This window comes from Clarias gariepinus, chromosome 2, assembly GCF_024256425.1.
Source record: "Clarias gariepinus isolate MV-2021 ecotype Netherlands chromosome 2, CGAR_prim_01v2, whole genome shotgun sequence".
NCBI classification, from domain to species: Eukaryota; Metazoa; Chordata; class Actinopteri; order Siluriformes; family Clariidae; genus Clarias; species Clarias gariepinus.
In genome coordinates, this window is record NC_071101.1 from 38,465,604 (window position 1) to 38,478,196 (window position 12,593).

Below are 12,593 nucleotides of genomic sequence, written 5' to 3' on the forward strand. Positions count from 1 at the left end.
CCGATGACAGCTCCAGCTTTAAAGAGAAAACTTTCTATCTTGATGGTTTCTAAGCACTAGTGAAACACTGGGATAAGTGCATTAGTGTAGCAGTGGGTTATATAGAGAAATGAAGGATTTTTTTTTTGTCTCAAGTGTTCTGTTGTGTATTCTGCACAATCAAAAGTCTTGCTTTGACTTGAACACCTGTACAATGTAGGTCTATAATTTTGAAACAAGGGATATGTTTGCATATAGCAGACGTTATTTAAATGTCAAATTATATGCAAAAAACACTTTTAGGAAACAAGAAGGGCAAAGACTTTGAGCTATTTGATCCAGCAGAGCTCTACACACAGCGTGTGCAGTATTCCACATATACTACATAATATAAATAAAAATAAATCAACTAATTGATCAATGATTAATTCATTTGTACTGGATGAAACAAACAAACGACTGATTAGTGCATTTTAACCACATGGGTTATATGAATTCACTGTACCAATATTGTTTAGCTTTTTGTTTTGTGATTTTTACTGTGCTGTCGGTCAAGATTTGGTGAAGTGGAGGGTTGGGTAAGCATTTTTTTCAATTTTCTCCCTTATTTAGTTTTTTCCCACCAATTCCACCAAATTTCCACCCAATATTTAGGTATATAACAGCAACCAGCCAGGGAGCGTAAAGGCTAACCTATGAACTCCATCTGCATCATTTTAAAATGAAAGTACAGAGAGTATGCCATTCTTCCCACCCAGATACCAAGCAACGCCCCATGGATGCCTTCAGCATCGTCATGATTTAAACCTCTGTCCTACCTGCACTATCCAGGGGCTGTTTGAAAATGCCATGATGTCACGCTCCTCCCAGAAGAAGGCAGAGTCTGAGCGCTTGAGCATCTCAAACTTGCTCAGCTTCTTCATGGCATACACTTTTTTAGAGATCTTGTGCCGCACCTAAATGTAAAAACAAGAAACACAAGCACACACAGTTTAATATACAGGCAGAAATTAGACAAGATGCCATCATTAGGCTAACATTTATATAAACAGGATGTAGTGCAAATATGTTTTTCTTTTTCAGTTTTTTTTTAAATCAAGAAAACATCGGTTAATTATAGTTATTATAATATATACTTTAAGGAAACCAACAGCAGCTATAAAACATAGCTATATTGAGCATTCATATGACTTCATGAGCCATAGGCATGCATAAGATCCTGGTACAAGTTGTATCTAGTAATGATTTACAAGCCCTAAAAGCTTATGCATTTGACTCAGATGTAAGAAAAAAACTGACTAATTGATCATGTTGCATATGGCCAGGAAATTTAAAAAATGATCCAACAGCAACCAATCAGAATGCACTGTGAGAATGTTACCTTATTATTAAACATGCAGAAATGTAAGGATTGGTATATATGGTGAAGAGATTAAGGGAAGTAACAGCTACTATATATACAAATATGTTTATGATTTGATACTTTCTAAGCTCGGGATTGTAATAAAACATACAGTATGTCTTGGACGTTTTTTATGTCTGAGAATTTTCTAGATTTCGTTTTTATGATTTCTATGAAAATAAATCAATTTAAAAAACTACAATTAATTCAATACTGTAAAGCATATAAAGATCATATATGATTTGGATAATAAATAGCACAGTGACTACTCATTTTCTCCTTAATTTATTAGATTCTTGATTTTTTCAAACATTTCTCATCAAGGCATTTGATTTGGCTTAATCTGCCTCAAATCAGAATTGTTATATAAAATGTAAAAATTTATTCTCTTGGTATTAATTCCACTCATTAGTTTTGTTGTACCCAGACATTTGAAGCATTTGGAGTTTCATTAAAAAAAAAAAAGTACCTATACCTATCTATATTTATTATTATATTTTTTATATAAGTAATAATATTCATAGCTTCTGGACAAAATTTCCATATCTAATTTAAAGTTGCCATGCAAACATTGAAGTGTTAATATGAATACCTTAGGTTTTCTACTTTTTACTTTTTGTCATTTAGACAAGACAAATAATTGGCCCCTACCAACAGTATCCAACCTGACACATCATTGGAGTTAGCCATGGGTTCAAAATGAAATGAAATGTGAATTCATAGGTTTATTTTATTATTTAATACATGCACATTGTCTTTTAACAGCTTAAGCTATTTGTCATGAGTGCTGAAGAAATGTCACTGTGACATAATGACACATGGCATGCAAAAACACGTCTGTACAAAGATATATCGATCTAACGTGAATGCATTTGCTTGTAGTTTACTTGTATACTGTAAATCTAAATGTAATCATTTCTGTCATGAATAATGTCATGAATAGTCTTTGTTTTGCTGTCCAAAATTTGTTTAAACTAAACCCAAAAAAATCCCTTTTTTAGTTACATCATTCATTGCAATCTACACTCACTGGCCACTTCATTAGGTACACCTGGTCAAGAGAATGTCCAGAATAGTTCGAGCATACAGTATATAAAGGAAACAGTATCTCGAATTTCATCTCATTATAACCAGGGTATGCCAAAGAGCACCCCTGAACAACACAGAAGATGGGCTGCAGGAGCAGAATACTGCACTGGGTGCCAATCCCGTCAGCTAAGAACTGGAAACTGAGGCTACGATTTACATGGAATCACAATAGAAGATTGAAAATATGGTCTGAGGAGTCTCATTTTTCCCCCCAACATTCAGGTGGTATGGTCACAATTTGGTGCGTAACAGCATAAAAGCATGGATCTATTCTGTTTTGTATCAGTGGGTCAGGATGGTGGTGGTGGTGTAATGATGTGGGGAAGATTATCTTAGCAGAGACACTTTGTGCCTATTAGTACCAAATGAGCATTGTTTTAATTCCTGACATTGTTATCTGACATTTTCCCTCTCTATATTACCACAGTATAACATAACGTGCCACGTCACAATGCTAATATAATCTCAAACCGGTTTCTTGAGCAAGATAATGAGCTTCACTTAGTAATGAGTGAGAATACTATCATAAGATAAAAATTTTGATATAGTGATAGAAATTGTTGTACGGTTTTGTAACATTATGTGCACTTTCCCATGCCTCTCTGCTCATAAAACAATCTCCACATTGTGCGCTTTCCTGATGGTAGCGCTTCCTTTAGACCATGTCTAGACAAATATACATACAAATAGCCCGTGTCCATTGGAACCCTTTTGTCTAACCGGAAAATGCTAATGTGTTTCCTATTGTGTGTCTGTCTCCGGGTCTCTCTATGGCTTACATGCTAACAAGGATGTACGGGATAAATATGATTGTAGGTCACCCAAAGTTCAAAAATTAAAATATTCTCTCTTTGCTGATAAAAAACAGACACCAGACACATCATGCGTGCATATGTGTTTGTCCCTCCCCCGATACAAGAACTGTCGCACAAAGGGTTTATCTAAGTTTTAGTTTATCTTAAAACTTTCGACACTAAGAATTGTTTAGATGACAGCAAGATAACCATACTTACAGTATAATTAATTTTTGCAAGTACACAATGTCAAAAACAGTCTGTCAAAGATCATTGTGTCTCATGCATTTCTTTTCTTGTTCTTTATTTTTTTCTACTTTAATTTTGGTTAATACTTTCTGAGGTTTCAAACATAAGGCATTTCGGCATTTTTAAGTTAAGATAAGTTAAATTTCTTCTAATTATCTGACTGTTTTGCTAACAATATATCTAAAAAAGCTTTTTTCTGTTTGTATCAAAACTAACTTTTTTTTTACAAACATATATAAATTAAGTAAAAATTTAAATACAATATTAAAAATAAAAAAGGAATATAATAATCTTCTGATATTGTCTGTTTATTCCAGTAAATGGTTTGGTAAATTGTATGCATTTTTTTTTTTTTTTGTGTGTCTTTGACACAAAAGCAAAAATTATCTGCTTGACCAATTGTTATAAAAAAGCTTGAAGTTTTTAACATTTTAATTTTAATTAATCCCATACATGAATACAGAACAGCAAATATTCTTTCACATTCCACATTTAAATTTAAAACTACAAATGTAACAAAAAGGCGTATGCAAGATCCTATAATCCTTGTGTGTAAGATCTTATAATACTCTCTAACCCACACACTCTTGCAGGCTCTGGGCATGTGGAAACTTGTACTGGAGAAGCATTAACACAACCAAATAAAAGTCAATGCTTCAAGGCAAATAGCATGTAGTTAGAGGACACTGCTCCTCTCTTTCAAACACGCATACACACACATACACACACACAGACACAGGGGGTGAAGCTCAGCAAACACTCACCAGTTGCACCGCTCCATAGGCTCCTTTGCCGATTAGTTTGATTCGCTCGAAATCAGCCGGTCGTATCTGCAGCTCCCTCAGACGGGTTACAGCCTTCTCATCTACACAATAATTTTTTTTTTTAAGTAATGCTTTCTCAGTTAAGCAATAATAAAACAAACCCGGCACCAAACACATCTTGCCTGACTCATGATTAAGAAAAAGTATACATCGCATTCATTTACTGCACACCCATTACTTTAACCATAGTACTCTCAAACAACAGGGGACATTTTATCGTGTATTGATGGATTAAAGGTACTTACATCTGTTTAGGAAGACATCAACATTTTTGTTCTTCCGCAGCGCAGGGTGATTCAGGTCAAGGGACAAGGCATTTATAGAATCCTGCACAAATTAGGCACAAAAATATAAACCATTAGAAAGATGTCTGTGTAACATAGGCACAGGTGTGATCTGAGGTTTACGGAGACCCATCACGGACGTGAATGCTATGGCAGTATTGAGCTCATACAGCACAAATCTTTGGTAGTAGAAAACCCCAAGAAATTATTCTGAGCAATTTAAATAGCTTAACACAACTAATATAACACTTGGTTTCTCCAAATACAACACAAACTGCTACTTTTAATGACTTCTGCAATCTCAATCTTCTGAATAAAATACTGTTACTATCAGATTCCTGAGGAGGCAACTGTTGAAAATCTCTTAATTGACAGCAAAGGACCTACAGAAAGATTTGGTGGCAGCAGACACTGATGTTTTAACCTGCATTATAAGACACCTACTGAAGACTGAAGGTCACTAAAAGACATATTGGCCCTAAAACACAAGAAAAGTCAGCTTAAATATCCTAAAAACCACATAAAAAAGACACAGTAGTTTAGGTATTCCTATTAGTCACAGTTTGTTTGGAGGAGAAAAAATGAAGCATATGCAGAAAAGTGCAATGAAATAAAATAAATAAATAAATAAATAAATAAAAAGCAGCCGCAGCTCACAAAACTAAGAATCTTCCATTGCCCAAAAGGAATGGGCTAAGATCCCCCGGGACACCGCCAGAAGCTAGTGTCTGGCTACACATCACATTTGCAGCAGGTCATAATGGTTAAAGGGGGCTCCACCAAGTCCTGAATATTTTGATACCGTAGTAGTTATTAAAAGTAGCATTTTGCGTTGACTTTGTAGAAACCACTTCTTATATCAGTTGTGTTGAGCTATTTAAACTGCTCTTGTTTCACTGATTTATTAGAGACAGCTCCAATTTAGTAATTTTGGCCAAACAGAACTCATTTGCAATGGGAGTAGAATAATTTCGAGTGCAAATGAATGTTTCTTTTAGAAGCTTTAAACATCTACATTTCAGGCAAGTCACAACACTCAGCGTGGCATTTCATAGCCTAACACAACATGTCCTGAAAAGCATCGCTTCTTTCTCACGATCAGTAATGTGGAGGGTGCCACGAGTGGTTTCAATGTGTTTAAGGTGTTTTTGGAGAATGTTAAAACCAAGAAACAGATTTTTACCCTCTGTAACTGCAGTTACAGTCACTCTTGCAGTAAAATAAAACATTATGATATTTGCATGTCAACCAAACACTATTTATAAAAAAATCACAAAACAATGTGTGATACTGAAGTGTTTGTTTCTGCTCCACTTTAAATAATGATACTTCCCTTTTTTCCTTTTGCTCCTACTATTACTGGTAGGTTGCTGCATTTGGAAGCTTAGATTAATTTATGGTAATATTTTCCAATAAAAATAAACAGAGAACTTGCTTTCAAACACTAATGGCACGTGACTGTATGATACACGCACTGTGTCTAGGTCTGTTTGCTCCATCCTGTTCTCCACTGGGTTTTTTGAACTATATTATAACCTTATTACCTGTGCCAAAGATGTGTGTGAATCGGATGGTCCGCTGTGGCGACCCCTTGACAGGAGCAGCCGAAAGAAAGTTTTATTATAACCTTATTGGACGCATACGTATGTAATTGGATGATGGAGAATTTGACGTTACCTATATACCTGTGGTGTGATAATGAGCTTTTATCGAATACTTAAGCAAAAGATACTGTAAACTGAACTTAGTATATTGTTTATAATGTTTCTCATGATCAACAATTTTAAATCTTAAAGAGATTTTGTATGCAACAAAAATCACTTTTTTTCTTGATCTAATTTGCTTCCTATACTTTCTGTTGACTTACAACAAAAACAGAACCAAACATAATCAAAGCATGAACAAAACAACCAACATATTACTGATAATAAATTGCATACTTAAATTACCACAACATAACAGTAGGTTTATTTATCCATTGTGCCAAAACTGTGGGAAATGTAATTAAAGCGTTTGGCAAAATTAATTAATTTCAATATTTCTTCTTGCTTTATAAAAAAAAAAAAAAAGAATCACATTCAACATGTATCTTATGGTTTTAATAAATAAATGCTGGTGCATACATGCATCATTGTGTATTAGATAGATAATGTTTGTAAAAATATGTTAACGCAATTTAACGTTCATTTCAAGACAAACCTCACCTGCAAAGCCTGCAAATAAACCATAATAAAATTATATTTATCAAAAGGTTCTATACGGTTCTATAGACCTCTGTTTCCACTCCTCCTGTCAGGTCAATGACAGTGAATACACAAGGTCACTGTTTGAGACTCACTAATGGATTATCATTCAGCATATAAACTCAAGGTGGTTTCACAACTACATTTAGCTCTGTCATTTAGTTTCCTGGTTTGTCTCTACCTTTCCGAAAAGCACAAACCCACACCACTTAGTCTGGCTTGAAAAAAGAAAAAAGTTGTAGCATGATGTACATGTATACACACACACACACACACAGCAGGAACACCAGCAGGAAGTTGCAGCTTCTGAGCGTGCTGAAAGTAGTTTGTCTCTCTACTGAATTCGAGGATGTGACCTCAGCTTCCTGAAGGTTCCTTTCCCCTGTAACAACAGATGGGGTAAAGCAGGGGCTGGGTGGATTTCTAGAGTTTAATTAAGTCTGATTAAATCAAATCTTGGCTTTAACACGAAATGATTATTAAGGATTATTTGTTTTTAATTTTTCTTTTTGGCCTCATGAACGTCACCACCTGGATTTAACTAAGCAAATAGACTGCATAATGACTCCTGATATTAAGGTCAACACAAATGCAAAAGAAACAGCATTTTTCAAATAATTTTTATGAAAAAAATACATTTTGTGAGTTTGAATCTGATCTAATCTGTATTATTTAGTGCTGTTTGCATCTTTGCATAACAAATGCAGAAATTAATTAAAATGTGAAAAGTCTTATTATTCCTAGACGAGATATAATAATCTGTCTCTGTCTCTTAGTGATTCTGAGAAGCAGAGGTTTTACTTCAAGGCTCTCTTAGATTGTTGAGCTCCTTATCCTATCCAGCAACTCTGGAAGGGGAACCTGATTTCTGCTGTTTGGCCTCACAACCTTATCCTTCTGGTCCCTACCTACGGCTCATGACTATAGCTGAGGATTTAAATGTAGACATTTAGATCTTAGTACAACCAAGCTACTGGTTCGGCACCATGTGGGTTCGGTACAGTGAGTGCAACACTGCTGTTAGAACAAATTTAAGCATAGATCAATAATGTAGGAAGTGAGGCAGAGAGGAATGTTTTAAAGGATGTTTAGATGTCCCTGAACATTCTTTATGATGTTAATCTCATATTTACATCAAAAAGAGGGATTTACTCGGAAAGACAGTTAAAACTTTCTTTCGGCTGCTCCCGTCCAAGGGTCGCCACAGAGACTTCCGCACACAACTTGGCACAGGTGTTATGTCAGATGCCCTACCTAATGCAACCAGGCAGTGGCCAGGTAGTATAGGGTGTGGCAACCCACTGACTGGGGGGGTGGATCAAACCCGGATCCACAGACCCCCCAATCAACAATCAAGAGCCTTAGCCGCCTGAGCCTAATAAAACATAAATTTGTGGGGAAAAAAATGCAATAAGGAGTCACATAGTATATACTGTACCGATTTACAAGCCTTTACATTTACATGCAGATTACATAAAATCAAGTCAAAATGTAAGCTCATGCAGACATTAAAGGTACCATAAGCACAACCTTGTGAGTCTTGTCAGAGTTTTTAAAAAGTCCTGGATTATTACAAACCCAACAAAACATGAGAATAAATATCCAGAATGTGAGAAGAAGATGACCCTGAACTGACCTCAAACTCATTTTCATTTTTTTTTTTTCATATAACCACAATGGTGGTCAAAATGTGTTGCAAAGCAAATCACCTCACGGAGAGAATATATGCCAGGTAATTTGATGACCAGTCAAAGTAAAGTGCTACAGAATTGTATACAGTAAATATTTTCCTTTTAACAGACTATGGAATGAAGTGTGTACTTATTGCAATCAAACAGAAGTTTTTTTTTTTTTAAGTTAATCTCTAATTTTAATTGAATGTAGATGTGTAAGCATTTATATTCTGACTGAGCCATCATTTGGGTCTTTATATGAGTGTAAATATGATGGTACTCAGAGTAGTGTTTAAACACTATTAGTAAGCATTAGCTAAACGCTAATAACGTGTTTTGAGGCACCTTGCATTTATATTAACCTGAGCTAGCATGAGGCATCAGAAACACCAGTTGCTAAATCTCTGCTGTCATGTTTTGGTGACGCACACACCCGAAATATATCACACAATAATCCCAGCGGCTGCTAATGGGTAGCTATTATTGTGTATAATGAGAATATTTATAAGGTTATGCAGTGAGGTTAGTATCAGCAAAGGAGATAAATATAAATGTTCGTATGGATAGTCCACTTTTAGTGCAGAACATTCACAGAGAAAACTTTTTGCTGTATCATTAAATGTCAACATATTTCACATACCAAGCCTAGTGGCATATTACGGATCATTTGACTGACTGACTGGAGGTGTTAACTAAAAAACATTTTCTTGGTTCCAGAAGAAAAAGCCTTGATCTGCAAGTTCTCCTGTTTCCACAGTGCTTCAAAGGAACAGCTCTGGGGGATAATTATGGTGGAACAACGCTTTTTAATCATCTGCTAAAGTTGTATAAAGTAACAATGACATGCACATTTTAACGTTTTCCCTACATTAAGTTCAGGAAGGGATTGTCAATAAGCTAATGTTACCATATGTGAGCAAGGAAAACAAGAAAAATGTGCAGGACAGAGGTACTCTCAGGACCTCAAAACCGCTTTTTAGTTTGCTTTTTAAATGCAAACAGACACTGATTGCAAATAGAGCAATCCAGGACAGGCACATTCTTGAGGAGAAGGGTGTGTTCCTTCACACATAGTGATCATATCAGAAAAAAGTAGATAAGACCTGAAACCACCCGACTAGCCCTTTAACCTGTGATTTCTCCTTTTTTTTTTTTCCTTTTTTTACAGTAATAATAACTGGATCCTATTTTTATTATTTTTATTATTATTTTTGTTTGATTTTACTCTATTATTAAATTAAACAGTGTTTTGGGGTTTGTTTAGTTTTTTTTTTAATCTGTTTTCAAGTTTTCAAATGTCTTGTAATCTAAGATGCGGACTGTACAGTAGCTGTGATATTTCATAGGGGTAGTGGTAAAGAAAGCCCTGTTAGACTGGTTTGAAGATTTTTCTCTTTGTGTCTGTCCTTTTTTTGTGTGTGTTTAGCTCTAGGCTCCCGAAAGGCATACGCTGTTAAAGGGTGTTAAAGGCTCTAAAGAGCATACACATATATTAATAAAAACTCTGTAATACAGCCTTGGGTCTGGGACTTAATACGGGCTCAATCATAAATTACACTCCTGAGTGATAGATAGATAGATAGATAGATAGATAGATAGATAGATGAGAGTATATATATATATATATAGATGTGTTTCTACATGCACTTCATTACCTTAGCACGCCTACTGATTGCTTTTTATAGGCGCATCTACTTTACAGCTCCTGGTTGGGAAAGGTGTGCTTTTAAATAATTCAAGTAAAACCATTATGAGCAAAATTCCAGAGAAACAACAACATGCCCATGCGCATTGACTTCAGCGTTCTGGCTGACTGATAACCTTCAGGCATTTCGCCAGGCAGTTTGGATACAAAATACACAAACACACGGAAGGATTCATAACTTTCTCTAACCTTTGAAACAGGGACCCGATTACCATCTAAGTCACCATAAACTGTTTTATCTACAGATCACCAACATCCCTGTGCAATACATTTCTTCTTACCAACAAACTCTCCAAGTTGAGTGCTGATCGCTGGTCCCTGATCATGGACTCCAGCATTCTGAGCTGATTCTCGAGTCTTTTCTCCGCTCCGGGTGACATGGTGCCAGGACACAATCAGCACAGACATGAGACACACACACACACACAGAGGGAGAAAGAAACAATCTGTGCTGATCTCGGGAAGTTAAAGGAAGCAAGAAAGCCAAAATCCAAAGGTCCAACTACAGATCACGTTAAGCAGCCAAAAAAAAAAAAACCCTGCGGGTGTCCTTCTGGTTAAACCACGCGAAAAGGCACGTCGTCCTACCAGTCCGTCCCGGGTTATGACGGAAATTACAACTCCATGCGCCCGACTTCCCCGACTTAGGGGTTTTTTCTTTTTCGGAGACGCGTAAAATGTGGATCAAGTCACCAAGAAACGAAAGTTGTATATGCGTCCCGCGTGTGTGTGTGTGTGTGTGTAGCGCCGTATTGTGGCTTAATGCTGAGCTAAAGGCGGAATTCCTACTCTCTGACCTCACATGACGCTTTTAGCGCGGAGTGTCGGAGCGCGCTACAAATAAGCGCTTACTGGGACCGGCTTAAAAAAGACAATGACATGTGCGTTTCGAATGCACTTTTTTCATCGTGTTGTATTTATTTATTCTACTTTGAATTGCATTCGGTGTCACGCACTGGTTACACCTGAAAACAGAAATGTACATCCTATACTAAAGTCACACAGAAAAAGGATTGTAGAAAAAGAAGTGTAATTGTGGGGTTAAGTGTAACAATAGGGGTATCTATGGTATAAAAAAAACTGTAAAAATAAATAAATAAATATATATATATATATATATATATATATATATATATATATATATATCTCATATAAACATTTTACATTTAAATATAGGTAGATGTATTTTGCTACTTTGCTTTATTGATACAACTTTTTTTGGTAACCTTACAATTAATTAGCCATAAGTTTCTTCCTTTTATTATATATATATATATAGGCAAAGTAGCACAATACATCTACCTATATTTAAATGTAAAATGTTTATATGATATTCTATTCTTTTGACACAACCCACAAAAACTATTTTTATTACACGTATTTGGGACATCCTGTATCATCTTAGATTTAGGCCTTAATGTTTAATACATTAGCTACAGAATCTGTGTAATATTTATTCACTATTCAATTAAGCACATCATATCACACCAGAGGGAGTGCTGTTGTGTGGAATATCAGCATGGCTTTTAGACACAAGACAAAAATATAGTCAGGACAACATCAATGTGTGAGGTTGCTTTTATACAATATTTCCACAAACACCATTTATCATAAAGAGTTTATGATTTCCTTGTTCTAGTTCTTTTGCGCCGCCAACGCATATCCTTCTGACTGTCAGGACTAACTGACCATGACTGGCAGTGAAACATGAAGTGAAATTATTTTTAAATTCTTACTGTTACCATGTAGCCAAAAGGTTATTATTGGTCTTTTGGCTGCTCATGTCAAGTATATGATCCACACGACAACTTGGCACAGGTTTTACGCCCTTTCTGACACAACCCGCCAATTTTATCCAGGATTGGGACTCTTACTCTATTCTGAGGTTTGGCCATTGGCTGGAAATTGAACCCAGGCCTTCTGCATGGCAGGGAAGAAACATACCACTGAGCTACCCCACTGTGTGGCCAAAAGGTGACTAGAAAAAAAGTGGGACAGTCCAGAGAAACTTACAAGATTACATTTATATTTTTATTTATTCTGCTTTAAACCATCAGCTAACTTTCGCATTAGGGGGTTGATTTTTTTTCTGCCGGTGCTGGCAACCAACTGACAGAGTAATCAACAAGCTGGAAAGTAAACCAAAAGGTGAGGGAAATAAACCATGGGGGTGGTGCATAGTCCTAATAAACTTACAAGATTAACCTTATATTTTCACTTATTCAGCTTTAGAATGTCAGCTAACTTGCAAGGTTTTAATCCAAAATAGCGTAAAATGGTAAGCTAGTGTGCTAGCCTTTGTTTCACACACCAAGTAGTGCCCTTAATCAGTGGATAGAGAGGGATCTGGG

At 35.9% G+C, this 12,593-nt stretch overlaps 1 protein-coding gene across 4 annotated transcripts in view; it reads right to left on the reverse strand.

Moving 5' to 3' along the window:
* LOC128510495 (rho-associated protein kinase 2-like) overlaps window positions 1-10,978 on the reverse strand; it is a 48,565-nt gene extending 37,587 nt beyond the window's left edge. For 2 of the 4 annotated variants that reach the window (XM_053482840.1, XM_053482848.1), the window contains exons 1-4: window positions 10,524-10,978; window positions 4,583-4,664; window positions 4,278-4,378; window positions 798-935 (exon numbers count right to left, since the gene is read on the reverse strand). In XM_053482840.1, the coding sequence (XP_053338815.1) occupies window positions 798-935; window positions 4,278-4,378; window positions 4,583-4,664; window positions 10,524-10,622 (420 nt within the window). In that variant the 5' untranslated portion in view covers window positions 10,623-10,978. The remainder of the gene's footprint in view (window positions 1-797; window positions 936-4,277; window positions 4,379-4,582; window positions 4,665-10,523) is intronic. The other 2 variants (XM_053482865.1, XM_053482855.1) reach the window with 1 other exon arrangement.
* Between the last annotated feature and the right edge of the window lie 1,615 nt (window positions 10,979-12,593).